The sequence below is a fragment of the Leptonychotes weddellii genome, chromosome 3, assembly GCF_054177405.1.
Source record: "Leptonychotes weddellii isolate Sample4059 chromosome 3, ASM5417740v2, whole genome shotgun sequence".
Taxonomy (NCBI): Eukaryota; Metazoa; Chordata; class Mammalia; order Carnivora; family Phocidae; genus Leptonychotes; species Leptonychotes weddellii.
Genome location: NC_138371.1, coordinates 17,599,239 through 17,616,783, shown reverse-complemented (window position 1 = coordinate 17,616,783; position 17,545 = coordinate 17,599,239). Strand labels below are relative to the sequence as shown.

Sequence of the window (17,545 nt, the reverse complement as noted above, 5' to 3'; positions counted from 1 at the left end):
ATGGTGGCTCCCATTCCTTCCAGCACAGTTCTGGACGGTGGGATCAAATTCAGCCTGGGAATTATAGCTCATCCACCCTCGTGCTCCCCATGGGCTTCGGAACCCGGGATGCTCTCTCAATTCGGTGGGCTGGTTTCCAAGGTACAGCTATCTGGATGTGATTTCTGCCCGTCCATGCTCTAGGCAGATCCAGGCCTGGATCCTCCTCCCCACTTACCTGTCAGCACTGAGGATGGGGCTGCTGGTGGAGAGGGGGCTGGGGGAGACAAAGGAGCCTCCCAGGGTCCCATTCCTCAGGGGCATCTCGTGGCCATAGGCCTGGGCAGCTGGGGCACTGAAGCTCTTGGGCTCAGGGTCCTGAGCTCGGGGTCCAGTCACTGCTGTCCTCACCACCGACTCCACATAGCTCCGGGGCTCTGGAAGGGGGCAGAAGAGAGACTGAGATCCACAGGGGTGCAGTGTAGACCCCTCCCAACCTGTCAGGGAATTCCCCAGCCTGTGGGGACAGCCCCCAAAGGATAGCCAAGCATGCACAGGGCACTTCTGGGGTTCCAGCCAGCCCACACCTACCCCACTTCCCAGTGTCTTGGAGAAGCTGTGAGAGCCCCCACAGAACTTTTAACCGAGGCCTCACACACAGAAGCTTCCCAGAAATGGACCCCAGCTTGGCCTCTGAACATAGTCATCATAGAATCTTCCCTCCTACAGCCAGGCACCCCTTTTAGCTGCTTTTTCCTTCCTAGGTGCCCCCTGCCCCCATGCTCTGCCGTGGACCCAGAGCTCCGGGTCAGCCTTGCCCATGTTCAGAACAGCTCCAGGCTTCCCATGGGCTCCACCCACGCCCAGAATCCAGAAACAGGCTTGCTGGCCTAGCAACAGGCCTGTGGCGGCGAGTCACGCCCAGCCCCTTCTACGCCAAGACACTCCCACCCACCTTGCCTGACACACTTAGCATTCCTCCCGAGACTGACATCATTATCCCTGCCTGGTGTTTAGAAGAGCCTAAGAATCCGGGGAGGTGGGGGACAAGGGCCAGAAAGGCCATTCTACAGGTGAGGATGCTGAGGCCGGGGGCGTGCGACGTGTGGAGGCACGACCAGGAGGAGATCTGACGCCCAGCCAGCGTCTGCCTGACCCTCCTCCTAGACCTCTGAGGCCAGGCCTGAAAGGTTCTCAGGGCTACACAGAGAGAAGCAGCAGGCCACTCTTGGCTTCCCCTGGGACACAATCAGGGATCGACGACGCTCCTACCACCTCCAAACCTGGCACCGCCCTGGCTCCCTCAAGTAGGACATGATCGGAGCCCAGCTCACACACTGACCCCAATCAGGGCATCTGCTGAAACCTGCCTAAGAAAGTGAAGAACCCAAGGGTGTGTGCTGTCCTGGGCAGGCCAGGTCCCTGGAGATTTCGCGGGCCAGGACTGTGTGACAGTGCGTGGGGGTGGGGCACAGGGTGATGCAGAGCCAGTCACCTCAGTGGCCGAAGCTGGCGTCCATATAGGCAGAGGCCAGCCTCACCAGAGGCCTCCTCAAAAGCCCCACCCAACCGGCCCCGGGCCACCCACCCACCTCACAGAAGCCTCAGGCCACTTTCACTCCAAAGGCATGGATTCTGTGCCCATCGTGCCCAAGGGTCCGGCCGGAGCCCGAAGAAGCTGCAGAGACCCTCTGGCCCGGGGCAGGCACACGTTTTATGAGAGATTCGATAGTAAATATTTCAGACCATTTAGGAGCTGGTCTCTGTGGCAGCTAGTCAATTCTGCTTTGGGAGCACAAAAGCCGTCGTAGATAATTCATAAACAGAAGAGCATGGCTGTGTTGCAATAAAACTTTCTTTACAAAAAGAGGCAGTGGGCTAGAATTGGCCACAGTTTGCTGACCCCTGATCTCACCCCTCTTCTTGGCCCAGAGAGGTAGAGAAATTTGCCCCAGAACACACAGCCAATCAGTGGCCAGATACTAGCACCATGGTCTCCTGACTCTCAATGCTGGCTCCTGGTGGCCTAGAGAAGGGCCACAGCCTCATGGGGACGCCAAGAGCTGGCGGCTACCCAGTCCTCCAGCATGTCGGCCAGAACTATTAATAATGATAAAAATAGCAAACAATTACATGAGGAAAGTAGGAGAATGTAAGTAATCGGAGAATATAAGTAGCTCACCCCATCACACAGTACCAAGGGGCAGAGTTGGCCCAGGAATGCAGGCAGTCTGGCCCAGAGCCGGCCCCCTAGCCCACGGCGCACACATCGGCCAGCTAAAAATCAGGGAGCCGGTTTAGTCTTGGGGGGCTAGCTGTGTCCTTGCCATGCGACAAGGAGCCCATAGAAACGGCGATGGAGATGCAAAGCCAGAGTCCACGCTCCCCTCCCACCCCTCACCGTTCTGGGTCACTCTCTGAAAACTCCTCCTGTACCCTTCCAGGCTCTCGGCTTCACCTGCATGCCTGCAACACTCGGCAGCACCCCCTCTCCCACGGAGAAACAGCAAAGGATCCATCTGCTCCCTGGCCACCCCAGGCTCTCTGTTGACTATATTCACAGCACCCCACACACCCCCGGGCACACAGAGAGCCCCTGATATGCATCTATCCTATAAGCTGGTAGATGCCTGACCTTCACCCTCCAGCCCCACCCACACAGAGATGCATAATAACTAGGACCTGAGAGGCACACATTCACTTTTCTCGTTCCCTGGAATTCGTGCTGACCCCAGGAGTTCAAGCTACAAGCCCCGTGGATGATCCCTGAAGTCTGTGCTCTTCTACCCGTCGATGTCCTCCCGGTCCACTGTCCAGCCTGCTCTGCGTCCCTGCAGGCCAGTACTGACCACATCACCCAGACCCTCAGGTCCTAGGGCTCTGGAAGGCTTTGGCCTTTAGCCAGTGGGCGGGACTGGCAGGAGATGGGAGAGTGAGGACAGAAGGTCAAGGTGTCGGTGGCTGCATCCCTCTACCCAAGACCACAGCTCCGCTCAGGGAACTTCTCCTCCAGCTCTCTGCTTTCCTTCAGGTCTGGCGTGGGAATGGCTCCCTCCTCCTGCTAGGGATCACCCGGGGGTGCTTCACCATCCGTCCCTGCTTTACCCAGACCTTTTAAATAGTCCATGAAACTCTCTGTTGCCCCACAGAATGAGCCATCTTTTTCCTACCGGGACCCAGGCCCAAACACTGGGTAAGCAATTCACAGTACCCTACACCCCACCTGTAAAAAAAAAAAAAAAAAGTACATGTACCCCTTCTACCAACAGTAAAACTGAGATAAAGTGGGCCTCAGCACCCTGTCCCCTAGTCAGAACAGAGCCATGCCTGGGACCCATGGACGCTGACTCCCATCGGGCCTGCTCGCCCTTAGACAAGGCTGCGTCCCCACTCACTGCTCCCGGCCTGAACTCAATAGCCTGAGCCCCAGGCCAGGGGCCTGCCCGTAGTTTGCACAGGGTGATGATGGGACGGCATATTAGAAATTCTGGGGAGTCGGAAAGCCCAGGGTGGTCACATTTGTAAGGCATCAGCCTCATCAGCCCCTTCCCCACTGCCACCGGATTGGGAGCCACAGAAAGCCAGGGGAGGACTCTGTCTGAACTCGGGGCACAGGACGCTCTCCCCAGGGAGAAGCAGCAACTGCCTTCCTTCCACACGGTAGGAAATAGTCCTTGAGCTCAGAGGCCAACCAGCCTCAGGGCTTTGCTCCTGGCCTAGAAGGATTTCAGTGACCCAGCCCACCGGGCCCTGCCCTCACCTGTTCACCTCCCTTCCCCAGCCCCGCTAGGTGCATGACCATCCTTATGTCTGCTTGGCTAGTCTGCAACCATCTGTCACCCCTTCCTGGCCTACCAGGCCCACCCGGGGGTAGAGATGAACAAAGCCCTCTGTCTCCGTCTCTGTTTCTCATGAACCCGAAGCAGGAGGGACCTTTGGGAAATTACTTCCTTTCTTGAGTCCATCTCCAGAACTGTTCAAAACCAACCTTTAAGGCCAAAAGCTCAGTTTTCCCAAGTTTTCAGAGTCGGTTACCATATTAAAAACACCTCCTCTTTCTGTCTATTCCTCGGCTTTTTCTCTCTTCCCAACCACAGGACAACATGACGACTCGTGGGATTCCCCCTCCTTTCAATTCCTGGAGGGGTGACCTGGGACAGGTTGCTGAAACTTTCTGGGACTCAGTTTCCTCATCTGTACAAGGGGAATGAGACCACTCACCTGCCCAGCCAGGATCAAGCGACAGAGATGGGGAAGTTCCCTCTCATTCTTTCCTGCTCCGTTCCACACCAGCGTTTCTAAGCAGCCCCCGGTGCCTGCCTCTGTCCCCAGCCACACCTGGTCCTGCCTCCCTCCACCCTTCCCTCCCACCCTCTCCTGCTACTTTCCTCCTGCCTGGAGCAGCTCCACCCAAAGGAGTTGGGAAGAGTAGGAGAGGTGGGGCCAGAGGGCACTTCACACAGAACATTCCAGAGCTCAAACTTTTCTAAGTGGCTGTTGGCGGCTGAGAGCACCTGGAAGCATAAGAGTGACTTGGGCCCCACCAGGCCCAGGGCACTGACAGGTCTTCACCCACACCCTGAAGTGCATTTCCTGCCTCCAGGAAACGTTCTTTACTTGGAGAGAAGGAGCCTGCCCACCCCAAGTAAAATGAAGACACGTGCGTGAGGAAGAGGGAGGAAATAAAGAAACACCCGAGTTCTAGTCCAGGAGCTCAAAAGTTGGAATTTCAAGCCTTTTAGATTGGGCCACACACAGGAGTTCTGAACTCCCCTAACACCCTGTTCCAAGCCCTGCTCCGCGCTTCTCCCAAATGCTGAGTTCTTTGTTGGCATCTCTGCCCTCACCAGGGTATCTCACCTTATACCCGCAGTGGGGATACCCTCAGTGCCTAGTACACGACCTGGCACAAAATCAGTGCTCAATAAATCTGCATTGCACAGCACGGCCTTAGAATCCCAGATGCCACAAGTACACCCACCCCCAAGGATCTCCGAGCAGGAACAATCCCCCAGAGGGGCCACTTCTAGTCCAAAGTCTTCCTTTACACCAAATCTGTCCCACCTAGTCATCTGGACAAACAGAACCTAACCTGAATGTTCCCTTTTCCCATTCCTCTGGGAAAGAAGCTTCTACACTTTCTTTCCCTGTTTCACCACTGGGAAGATATTCTTGATGTTGACCTCACGTCTGTACTGCTGCAGGCTTTCTTCCTCACCCCCCTTCATGGAGAAGAGTACCCAGGCCCCAGCCCCACTGCTTAGGGGGTGTGCCCAGTGTAGTCACATGGAAAGGGGCAGCCTCCACTGATCGGGCGTTGACTCTCAGTCATGCCCCTGACTGACTGTTAGGCCTTAGACAAGGCATTTAACGGCCCTAAACGTCATCCCTCATCGGTAAAATGGGGTTCCTACCACCTTCCTCTCGGTGCTTCTGTGATTGTTAAACAAGATGGTGCGACAATGGTCCCACATGGTCCCACTCCTGCCTGTTGAACCTCATCTGTACCCCATTCCCCCTTGCTCCAGCCTCTAGCTCCCTCTTGCTCTCAGCCTCACTGATTTTGCAGTTCCTAGAAAAACAAAAACATGCAGTTCCCTCTGACCCCAGGGCCTTTGTACATGCTTTTCCTCTACATGGAAGGCTCTTCTCACCTCCCGGTTTTACCAAGTTAATGTCACTCACCCTCACATCTTACTTCTTCAGCCAAGGTCAGGTTCTTGGCTAGAAGGTCTCATAAACTATATCCCATCCCTTTGGAGCACTATCTTAATATGTAATTGCAAGTAATTTCATTCTGGCTCCTGCTCATTGCAAGTAATTTCATTCTGGCTCAAGCTCCACGAAATGAGGAATCACAGTACGGCTTATCATTACATGCCCAGAGCCTGGCACAGTGCACAGTACATGGTAGACATACAAAATATGAAATAAATGAATCAGTGAATAAGACAAGGAATGCATGACAAGCATTTAGCACAGTGCCTTGACCAGAGCAGTTTCCCTTAAAGTCTGCTTTTCCTCTAGCTGGATCATTCTGCCTCTGATCATTTTTCCTCACAGGCAGCTTTTTCTGAATTTCCCATCATAGTCTCAGCAGGGAAATCAAGCAGAGCTTCAGAGGGTCAGCAAAGAATGTGCTTTAGTCTGACCCGGGAGGTGGTACATGAGTCAGGAAAAATGAACGGGCTGCCCACAGCCATGCTCCCTGCCCCTCTCCCACCCCACTGCCCAGACCGCGACAGCAATTCCACCCCCACGCTGGAATCCCAGGGCACGGTGCCTGGAGGCAGGAGGAGGGCTTTGAAATAGCCCCTGGACTAGGAGACGGGAGACCAGCAAGTCCAGTTTGGGTCCTGCTGCCTCCTCACTGTGGCCTTGGGCAGAAATTCCAGACCCCGACCCCCACAGCATGGGTCTCAGCCCCACATCCGTGAAAATGGTGGATGTAGCTGAGCACATCTGCAAGAACCTTCCCTCCGAACTCTGTGGCTCCAGGACATATGGAAGAGGGCCAGAGGCCTCGGGGCCTTGCAGGCAGAGAGTCATTCATGAAACAGGCAGCTCTTGGTTCACGACTGTCGATACTCGCTTCTCTGAAGTGTCACCCCCAAGCGGGAAACATGACATCCAGGGCCTGTCAGCCTGTGGGATAATCTCCCCTCAGACCCTCCCACTGGAGAGTGTTTGTGGGTGGGCTCCAGGCCCCAGCATTTCTGGACTCCTGTCCCATCTTCACTGCCCTGTCAGGAGCCAGGAGCCAGCAGCAAGCCTGGGGGACAGCCCCTTCCCCGGGTAGAAGGCTGGGGGGAGGGGGGAGGGGCAGCCAAGAGCACGCTGGGCTCGTCCCTCTCTGGGATCTGTTGCTGGGGGCCGCCTCGATCTGCTACGCCCAGGCAGCCTGGTTCTGCTGCCCAAACTCTGGCTGGCTCCAAGCAGGCGAAGCCTATGGGAAGCTGCAGCCATCTTCTGGGGTGACGGCAGATTGAGAGGGGCACAGCCTCAAGGTGGTGAGTGGGAAGTGGGCTTCAGAAAAGCAGATAGGGGGCGCCTGGGAGGCTCTGTCGGCAGAGCATCCGACTCTTGGTTTCAGCTCAGGTCACGATCTCATGGGTCCTGGGATCAAGCCCCGCGCTGGGCTCCACACTCAGCAGGGAGTCTGCTTGAAGATGCTCTCCCTCTGCCCCTCCCCTGCTCACACTTGCATGCACGTGCACGCGCCTGCTCTCTCTCGCTCTCAAATAAATAAATCTTTAAAAGATTTATTATTTCCTTAAAGATAGAGCCTTTAAGGAAACCAGGCCACATGGAACCAGGGCCCCGGAGGGAAGTCAGAACATCTAACATATCAGAGCTGGAAGGGACCTCAGTGCCCCCCTCATCCAAGGCCCCCTGGTGAAGGAGAGGGGGACACCGATGCCCAGAGCCACATACAGACAGCCTAGGCCCGCACCCCCTTCATTTCACCTGATGCTCTGAGTCATCATTAGAATTCTGTCCCTAATAACTTAAAGACCTCCAACCAGATTATGTCCCCTCTCTGCTTTCCCATCTCTGCTCACGTCCCCTTCCCTGCTTCATGTACAATGCACAGTTCATCGAAATCGAGGGTGAAGCTGATCCACAGACATGCGAACTCCTTGAAACTGTCAAAATTATGCGCATGGGTGTCCCAATGCATTCGTGTGCGAGTGGATCCATTGCTGTTCTAAGATCCCCAGAGACATCCAAGCTCCCAGAAAGACAGACTTCCCACCATCTGTGTTGATATGAAACCAAGCAAGGGCTTCAGGGAGGCTGCTCTCGGCTCTAAGACTGCTGAGAAAGCTTGCTCCGAGCTATGCACGTGGACTGCGCCCCAGGCAATGGAAGAATGTGCGTCCCTTTGCCCTCCGAGGGGGCTGGCTGCACCCCAGGCAAGCTAGCGGACGTGCCGCTGGGGGAGGAGGTGGCAGGAGGGGGGACTGTCACCAGGTGCCACTGCCCTGGCGCCTGGAGCTGGCAACACCTGAACCTGTGCCCAGCTCGCCTGTCAGAATTCAGGCAGCATCCAGGGTGACAGCTCATCACCAGGGGGTGGGGACCAGAAGGCTATGTGGCCGGTCATCTGAGACCTGTCAGGAAAGAGAGCCGCCCCCGAGCCAGCCTGAGCAAGCTCCTCCTGAACAGCCATGCCCGGACCCGGAGAGCAGGAAGCGGCCCACAGCAAAGCCACACTTACCTTTGGGAAGCTCGGTCACCACCTTCCCCTCAGCCTCCTCTGAGGGAAGATGAGAGGGGAGGTAGGAGGAAGGGGATGCAGGAAAGAGAGGCAGGTGAGGAGGACGAGGAGAGGAAGAGCAGAAAGGAGAGAGAGAGAGATTGATTAACAGAGATTATTTCCTGAAAGACAATCTGCTGAGAGAAAGAAGGCAGGAAAGCAAGGGTGAGGCCAGGGCAGAAGAGCCCAGAGTAAGAGGTAAGGTCCACCCTGACACGGCCCTGGGGGCTCAGGACACACAGTTTAAGGAGGGCCTCGCTCTCGGGGACAAAGCCAGCCCCCCTCACAGCCCGTGCACCCAGGGCTTGCATCTCCAGCAGAAGGGTGCTGGCTGGTGAGAGGCAGCCCCAGGCCCCTTCTGCTCCCCGGTGACTCAGTGTCCCCGGCCATGCAGACACCTCCGGACAGGAGGCTATGCCAGCCATGTGTCCGCGTGGGTCACACATGCGTGTCATTGCCCTCCTACCTGGCTGGATCAGTCTTCTGGTGACTAAGGAAGAAAAGCCAAGTTGGCCCCAAAGGCCCCAGCCCAACCCTAAAACCAGAGTCTAGAGAACACCCTTCTGGGCTCGGCCTACTGGAAATGGCCACTCAGGGACGAGGGCCCTCCACTCTCCCCTTCCCCACAGGGAGGAGGGGGGATGTGGTAAGGAAGTGGGAGGTGTGACCTGGGGGCGGTGTACATCTGTGTGTGCGTGTCCACAAGTACACTCGGGGGATGGTGGAGCCAGGCTTCTGGCAGAGAGCTAACCAAGTCCAAGGAAACTGAGGCCAAGCCTCCAAATCCCCAAGTCAGAGGGCCCTGGGAGTGGTACTGACTCCACCTGTCCATGGGCATGAAGGTTCAAGCCCTACACAGAGAGCCCCCACTCAGGCCTGACCGCATTGTGGGCACAAAGCCAGGCTGCCATCTTGTTTCCAGAAGGGTCCTGAGAACCCGTCCCTTCTGGGCACTTTCTGATGAGATCCTGAGGCCCTGCCCAGGACCACAGGGGTCCTCCAACCCCTACTCCTCCCTCTGGCCCCCCCACCACCTCCCTTCCAGCTAGAGTCACTCACCACCTGTAGGATGCAACAGGATGTCCGCTGGGTTGTGGGGTTTCAGGCCGAGAGCAGACAGGGGCGTCTTGGCCAGACCTGGAGGGGAGCGCACTGTGCCAAGAAGAAAGGAGACACAGGCAGTGAGCCTCGGGGTGAAGGAGGTGTGGGGAGAGGAAGAGGGGCAGGAGCGGGGACACCCCTAACTGAGGACATGTTGTTGAGGGCTGGGCAGCAGGAAGCAATACAGGGGAACCAGCCCCAGCCCCAGGGCTTCCTGCCTTGCTCCCCACTGCCTTTTCCTATCTCCGTGTTTCTCCACAGCTCAGAGGGTAGAGTGAAAAGTCAGGAAATGGCGCTGCCCCGCAACCCAGCCCTGGCCCTCAACCTCGAGCAAATCACTTCTATGCTGGGGCCCTTGGTGGCATCACTGCAGTCCCCTTGCATCGCCATGGCTCACAACATGCACACAGCTTTCTTTGGCTATCTCTGACGTCCCCCATACCGTAGTCTCTCTTCCCTCATCCTCCCGCTCCCGCCCCGACACACACACACAGTCCTTCCACACCGTGCACTTGGATGGACTTGGGAGGACAAAAGGAAATGGGAAATCAAGATGGCACATCCCGTAAAGGACGGAAGGAGTAAGGGATCACGGGCGGAGCCGTGCCAACCCTGAGACCCAGGGCAGCCCTCGACCAGAGGTCTTTGACCCCCAGCGAACCATGCCACTTATAAACCCCAGGAAGAGAGACTTTCTCAGTGTGGGGCTCTCTGTCCCCCCCCCAAATCTCGGTGTCCTGGAAGAGGGAGGAGCTCCACCTCCACAATCCTTGGCCAAGAGCACCAACTCCCTGTGCACACCCCAGGGCCCTTCCGAGCCGCCCGGCTGGGTTAGGGTGTCATGTAACACACAAGGTCAGAAAGGGCTGTCCGGCTTTTTCCCATCCGCCAAGGACGTGGCCGGACTCCGAGCTGGACTGCAGGGTGGTTGGCAGGCCCAGTCACGAGATTTCTCGGGGGCAGCTGCTGTGTCTCCTAACACATCTCTAAGAAGCAAAGAAATGAGCTCTGTGTCGCTTATCACGGCTACTGGGAGTGTGCAGAGGCCACAGGCCCTGAGGACAGGCAGCTGCACAGGTCCGCCAGAGCCCAAGCCTGCCCGCCACACACCAACGGCCCCAACAGACCAGGTGTGGCCCTCGGTGCCTGGCCCCCACACAGCAGCTCCAGGACCCCCCCGGACCCCTCCTCCTTTCCTCAAAAGACAGAGACCTGCAGGAAACAAAAAGCTACAATCTCTCAGTGTAAGCAACATCCACAACTTATCTGTGCACATGTGGGTGTATGCAACAGTACACACAGCAACAGTGAGAAATCACAGGGGTCGGGATGGGGGCAGACTCCATCCTCACACCATCCTCAGATGCCCAGTGGACAAACACAGCAGAGGGGACCAATGTGTGCAAATGCACACAGCCCAGTAATAAGGTAGGTCTAGGCTGGCCTGTCTCTATCCCTCCCTCTCCTTACACACACACACACACACACACACACACAGATTCGGTTTCTGCCCCCCTCCAGCCCCCCTGCCCATTACTGAAAATGGTGTCTTGCAATGGACCCTTATCAAGCACTTATTAATGTTTGTCAAATGAACGAATTGGAATGTAATTAACTATGGAGGAAGGAGCCCAGCCTCAGAGACCACCACTGTCCATGGAATGCCCTCGAAGCATCTCCAGCCCACGGGTGTGCGTGGGTTGGTCCAGGAGGGGCAGCAGAGGTACAGATGGGCCAGTGAGCCAGGGTGAAGGAGAGGTGAAGGGAGCCAAGGTGAAGAGGCAGCGGGAGGTTTCTCCTGGTCCCACCTCCGGCACCTCCAGCTGCCTAGTCCCTCATGCCCCGTCACCAGGCATCTGGCTCTTCTGCTGAGGCAGACGAGTGGGCAGCCCCAAAGCCAAGCAAGGCTTTTGCTTTCCGAGAGCAGGATTCCTCGCATTTCTCCGCCTCTGTCTTCTCTCCCAACCCTGTGCATTGATGAAACCTCTGCTTATTCTCCCCACTGGGGCAGCAGGGCTGGCAAAGGCAGGCAGAGAAGAATGGGAACAGACACATATGGCAAAATCTAACCCTAGCTCCGCCCACGTGGCTTCCATCCCACACGGGGTGATGGCCAAGATCCTGGCTGACTGGACCAACAGTGAATCAATCGGAGCAGGTGTGAAGGTGGACGCTTAAGACCACCCCCAGCAGGGAGAGCGATTCCAGGGAGTCACAAAAGGCCACGGAGGGGGCGCCTGGATGACTCAGTTAGTTAAGCGAATGCCTTCGGCTCGGGTCATGATCTCAGCGTCCTGGTGTCGGGCCCCACATCCGGCTTTCTGCTCAGGAGGGCTCTGCTTCTCCCTCTCCCTCTGCCACTCCCCCTGCTTATGCTCTCTCTCTGTCAAATAAATAAATAAAATCTTTAAAAAATTAAAAATTAAAAAAAGGCCACGGAGTTGCCTCTTCAGCAGACCGCCCCAGGCTCGCACCGTCCAACATGGTAGTCATGAGAGTACCTGCCATGGAGCCAATCAGAACTGAGATGCGCTCTAGGTGTAACACACACACCGGATTTCAAACACTTGGTATGAAACAAGAATGCAACATATCTCTTTATACGGATTCCATGTTGAAATGATAGTACTATAGATCTTTCAAATTCAATAAAAACCTATTAAAAGTAATTTCACCAGCCTCTTTTTACAGTTTTAAAAAAAGATTGAGCACTGGGTGTTATAGGCAACTGATGAATCATTGAACACTACATCTGAGACTAATGACGTACTACTATATGTTGGCTAATTGAATCTAAATAAAATTTTTTTTAAAAAAGATTGTAAGATACCTCATTAATATTTTTATCTTGATCTACCTATGGAAATGATAATATTTTCGACATTTGGGGTTAAATAAAAAATATTACAATTTACTTCTCCAGTTTCCTATGATGTTTTTCAATGCGGCCACTAGAAAATGCTCCATCACAGTGTGATTTGGGCTGGATTTCCATTGGGCCACACTGCCCTGGGGAGAACCATGGTTTCCACTCCCAGCTTTGGACCCCCACATGCCCCAGGCAGCAGCCCACACACGTTCTGCTGCACAGGGCGGGGCTCTGGGGCCACATTCTTCCCTCACGACAGCCAGCCCCCAGGAGAACATACCGCCAGTTCTGGTCTCCAGTCCTCACTCTCCTCCCCTCCCTGGGCTCTCCCTCCTCTGCTGCCCCGGGGCCTGCCACCGGGACCCTGAGTCCTTCTCAGTCCTGTTCCATCACTGCTGTCCCACAGCTGCCCTTTTCCAGCTCCCCCTGTCTGTTCTACCAAAAAAAGGTACACTACCCCAGCCCTGCACTCATCCGGGTCTTCTCTTTGTGTGGAAATGCCTCTGCCCTTCAGGGCTTTGCCTCTCCAGTGAGTGCCTCAGGGGCTAGAGACTAAATGTTCCTGCCTGGAGACCAAGGACGGATGAGCTGGGGACTCTGACAGGCTGAGCGTTCTGGGCCTTTCTTTCCCTGATGGAAACTAAATAGGTTGCCTGAAATGGAAGAGGTGTCCGGATGTAGATAGAAATGGGGGTCTGGAGCAAGAAGGCCAAGGGGTATCTCAGAGATACACCAGCAGGTCACAAAGAGTCACTTTAGGATGGGGGCGGGGGTGGTGTTTTGCACACAAGATGCAAAACCTCTCAACGATTAGGAAGATTCCAGACTTTGGGAGTCCAGGGGCCCCACAGAAGGTCGGTAGGATCCCAAGCCCGTAGCTGCTGCACCCCCACATGTGTGCATGTGGACAACAGAAGGAAGGGGAGTAGGGCAGGGATGGTGAAGTGAAATGAGCCATCTGGACCAGGAGCGACAGATCCTGGCCCTGCCCAACTCTGCCAGGACCTCCCCCCAAACCCGGGGTGCTTACTCAGGCCGGGGCTGAGAGCACAGCTTGCCGGCACCCAGGGAAGACAGGCTTAGTGAGGAGCTCTTACCCCCACTGGGCGGTGGGCTGGTCGGGGAGGTTCCCTCCATCTCCTCAAAGGCCTCCTTGTAGCTGTGCAGATGGGGCTGCAGGAGAAGAAGAGGAGGTGGGGGGGCTGCCCACTGGTGGCCGTGACCCTGAAGAGCAGGGGTTTCCCAGGTAACCAGCCCACACGTCCCCTTGCCAGCCCCGCCCCCCCACCCCTCTTGGGGGAAACACAAAGGTCAAAGGGAGATCCTGGCCATTCACAGCCCCACCCACTCCTTTGTCACTGAGCGAATGAAAAGCAGCTATTTGCAAAGCCACTGTCCAGCATGGGTGGAAATCAGGAGCACTTGCCTTGGAAATATTCCCCAACAGGGCCAAAGAGAAGGGGCTGGCAATGGGGAACTTGGATCCTGCCAGAAGGCAGGAGAGAAAAGATGTCCAAAAGCCATTTATATCTAGAATAACTCGCTAGCCTGCATTTTATTGGACATGGGTCACTCATATCAGAATCTTCCAGGATGGACGTTTAAAATGCATATTCCCGGACCCTATCCCAGATCTAATATGCTGGGATCTCTGGAGGCGGACTTGGGAATCTACGTTTATAACAAACTCCCTAGTGGTTGTTTATACTCATCGAAGTCTAAGATCTACTGCCTCCCAACTACCGACAGGTCTCAGAAATGCAAACATTTTGGCACTGAAGTTAGATCTGCCAAGAAAACCCTATACCTAGAAAGAATTCAAAACCATTCTTGTCAGTCTATATGATCTGGCTTGGAGTTTAGAGACTGTGGTCATCTGTGTCATACCCAGGACCCTTACCACCCCACTAAGCGGGGCTCTTTGAGAATTAAGGAGGGAACTGCAATCTCAGTGTTAATCTAAGAGGTGGGGGCATAAAAGCTATTTAGGGAGGGAAATGCCAGATTCCATGTGCCAGAGAAGAGATAGAGGATGAGGACCGAGTTTCCTGATAGGGCAGGGCCACGCAGGTGGCGATCTGACTCCCAGATAGTTCGGGGGGCTCCACTACTCTCTCTGGCCACAGGATGCAGTCCAAGGACTCACCTCTTTGGGCCGCCCTCCAGGATTGAGGGCGATGGTGAGAGCCAGCTCGGGGGAGACGCACTGGACAGGGGAACGAACCCCAGGGCTACGGGGGGATGCGGGTTCTGGAGACTGGTTCTCATACTGTCCATCGCTGGCTGCCCGCCTCCGGAGAGGGGCTGGCGGCTCTGCAGGCTGCTTCTCCCGAGCCTGCACCCCTGGGAGGAATTCAGGGCACAGAGGGCAGTGAGCATTTTAGGCGAGAAAGGATCGATCAGGCCCAGTTCCCCAGAGAAGGCGGTGCATCTTAGCCAGGGGCCACGCTGGAGCTGGGCCTGTCTCCCCTCCAGACTCCCCCACTGCCTCCCTCTGCCCACACTGCAGGCTTTCTCTGCAGGGTGGGGGATCTGCTGTGAGGTGGGGCTGGCCTTCACCAGGAATCTCTACCCTGCACAGGGCTGGGGCCCAAAGCACAAAGGGCTGATACGAGAAACAGATGTCAACTCCTTTCAAACCCTGCAGACAAGAGGGCCAGAGCTTCCAGGCAAAGAAGGGAAGGTGGAAAGACGAGAGACAGTCTCCAAGGTGACCGCATCAACCAAAAAGCAACATCAGGCCCGTGGGGAAGAACTTTGGAAAGAGCACATAATGCATCATCTTGCAAATGGTGCTCCCGAGAAGGAACAAAGAAATGACTAAGTCTTGTCATGAAGTCCCCAGCCCCAGCTGGCCCCTAGAATATTGCTGGCCTTCTCTGGGGTTCCCCAACCTCCATCCCAGGCACCTCTGAAAACGCTTACCAACTGCCCTTATGCTGGCCCCTCATCTGCCCACCCCTTGTCTCACCCCAAAGATGGTCCAGCTTCCCACCGCACCCCTCCCCACAGATCAGCAGGCAAAGGGCCTGAGGTCATGGGCTCCATCTAGTTTTCTGTATCCCCTTCCATTCCACAGGCCGAAGCATGTTGTTAGCCTCGCCCTCCTTCCCTCCCACTCTGTTTTCCCACAGCTGGGCTGAGGCACGGAACCCATTGCCTCACTGAGCTGGCTCCAGAATCCTAGAAAACTTACTCCCCACGTCGCAGAGGCCAAGACCCAGCCTGAGGACAGGCTTCTTGTCTTCATTAATCTTGTGCAAGGACATTTTCAGCTCTGCCTTCACCATACCCCGGGAAGGGCAGGTTAAGTGAGGGGAAGTGCTGGGACATACCACAGGGCACGGGGGCCCCCAGCCGTGCCGGTCTCGTGCCGACACATCTGGGAACACGGTCCCGTGGCACACTGCACCCAGAGACGCATGCACGTGCGCACACCACTGGTCCCCTCGGGATGTGCTGGTGCAGCCCTCCTCCAGACGGAATCATCTGCCCTCCACGGTGAGGTCCGCGTGCCGCCCCCCACCCCCGCTCCGGCCTGGTACAGCCACTAAGGCTGCTGTGAAAATCACATGCTGGGAAGCTTTCCTAACTTGTCATGAACAGTAGGCTGCCGATGCCAAACTAGGGACGGACACACACTGTCTCACGCTCACACACACACACACACACAGGCACTCCGACACGCACTCATCCGATCGCGTAACCGGGGACCCCATCCGGACAGCAGCAGGACTAGTGTAGCTTTTACAAAGGCAGAGGGACCCAGGTGGGGTGCGGTTTCGAGCCTCCACTTAGGGCTCTCTCTGACCCAGAGGCAGCCTGCCTGCTATCTCAACCAAGAGAAAAGAACCCTGGATGGGGACACTGAACCAGACTCACAAACTGCTTGACTTAAAGCAAATAAGCCCTCCCCTTAAAGTGCCCTTATTTTCCAAATAGAAAAATGGGGGTCACATAGTCCTAACAAGGGTCTGTTACCACCATCAACCCGGACTAAAGACGCAGGCAGGCTCTCCCCGGGCTGAGCAGTGCCCAGGACCCCAGGGTGCGGCCACCCCAGGCTCCCAGCCGTCAGAGAGGCGGCAGCCCCCAAGCACCACGCCACGCCTGCAGGGGCTTCCTGCCTTCACCCGCTTCTCCCACCTCCACCGAGCCCCTTCCTCCCCAGGCCTCCTGGGCAGCCTGGTTCAGAGCTGCCGCGCATTTCATTCCTGGCAAAAACATTAGAAAGAAACAGACATAGCCATTGATTTTCTAATAATAATTGTGACAAAGGAGGCCCATTTGGGAAAGGCTCTTGGGGTTTGGAACTAAGTTCAGCTCCAAGGTTAAAAGAAATGCATTAGGGCTGGTTTCAGTTCCGGCTCACCCAGCCCCGCAGCCTCTTTCTGGCAGAGCCCTGTGCCTTTGCCAGGGGTGGCCAGTTTCCCTGGTTGGGGATCTGATGTCTGCCCTTGAAAAGTGGGTCTGTTTCAATTCAAGGCCCTAAATCTCCCAGAGGGACAGAGAAAATGCTCCCCGGCGTGCCCAAAAGCATCCTCCATGTTCAGGTGCTGCAGACGGTTGCAGCCGCCCAGAGAAGGGGCCGGACCGCTCAAGAGGGGCTTCCCACGGCAGAGGATGCAAGATCCTAGCCCAGTCAGCCATCTGAGAATGATCACACCTCCTCAAGTCCTGAGGCAGGAGGACGGACAGGATGACCCCCAAAGAGCTAGACTCAGCAGAAGGGGGAAGACCCCACATTCCACTCCCATGGAGACAGCCTCTCCCCCCACAGTGGGCCCCATGGCACCAGTGGCCAGTCAGAGCCTCTCACATTCTTTGAACACAGTATATCACTGTTGTCCCCTTTGGCAGGCCCAGATATGCCCCAGAGTGCTGGAGAGCCATGTTCCATCTCCCTTGTCCTTCTCTACGGGAGGGGAGACAGGGCATGGCCGGGGCGGGGGTGGGCAGGGAAGAGAGCCCTATTGTTCCTCGGCCAAGCTGGGATGGCTGGACACAAGCTAACAGCCAGTGTCAGAGAGAGAGAACACCCCTCCCTCATGTCCCAGAGACTGACCGATCGTAAAAATAGGCTTACTCCCGGCCACCCACCTCCCCACCACCACCACCCTCAACCCCAGGACTTTCTCGGTCTCTTGGCCCGTTTCCCTGTCTCTGTCGAGGCCCCTGTGTCCATGTGGTCCACTCCCTGCACGCATGCATGCACACACACACGCATACATGGACACATACACACACACACACACACACACACACACAGAGCCTTCACCCGCAGGAATGGCGGTGGGTCCGGGTCGCCCTCAGAACCTCTACCCCAGCAGGAGACC

At 56.1% G+C, this 17,545-nt stretch overlaps 1 protein-coding gene across 14 annotated transcripts in view; it reads right to left on the bottom strand.

Annotated features, from left to right (window-relative positions):
- TNS1 (tensin 1) overlaps positions 1–17,545 on the bottom strand; it is a 201,161-nt gene that overhangs the window by 20,105 nt on the left and 163,511 nt on the right. For 9 of the 14 annotated variants that reach the window (XM_081813624.1, XM_081813626.1, XM_081813625.1 and 6 more), the window contains 5 exons: positions 14,356–14,552; positions 13,307–13,382; positions 9,299–9,391; positions 8,201–8,239; positions 218–416 (listed from right to left, as the gene is read on the bottom strand). In XM_081813624.1, coding sequence (XP_081669750.1) covers positions 218–416; positions 8,201–8,239; positions 9,299–9,391; positions 13,307–13,382; positions 14,356–14,552 — 604 coding nt within the window. The remainder of the gene's footprint in view (positions 1–217; positions 417–8,200; positions 8,240–9,298; positions 9,392–13,306; positions 13,383–14,355; positions 14,553–17,545) is intronic. The other 5 variants (XM_081813628.1, XM_081813623.1, XM_081813629.1 and 2 more) reach the window with 4 other exon arrangements.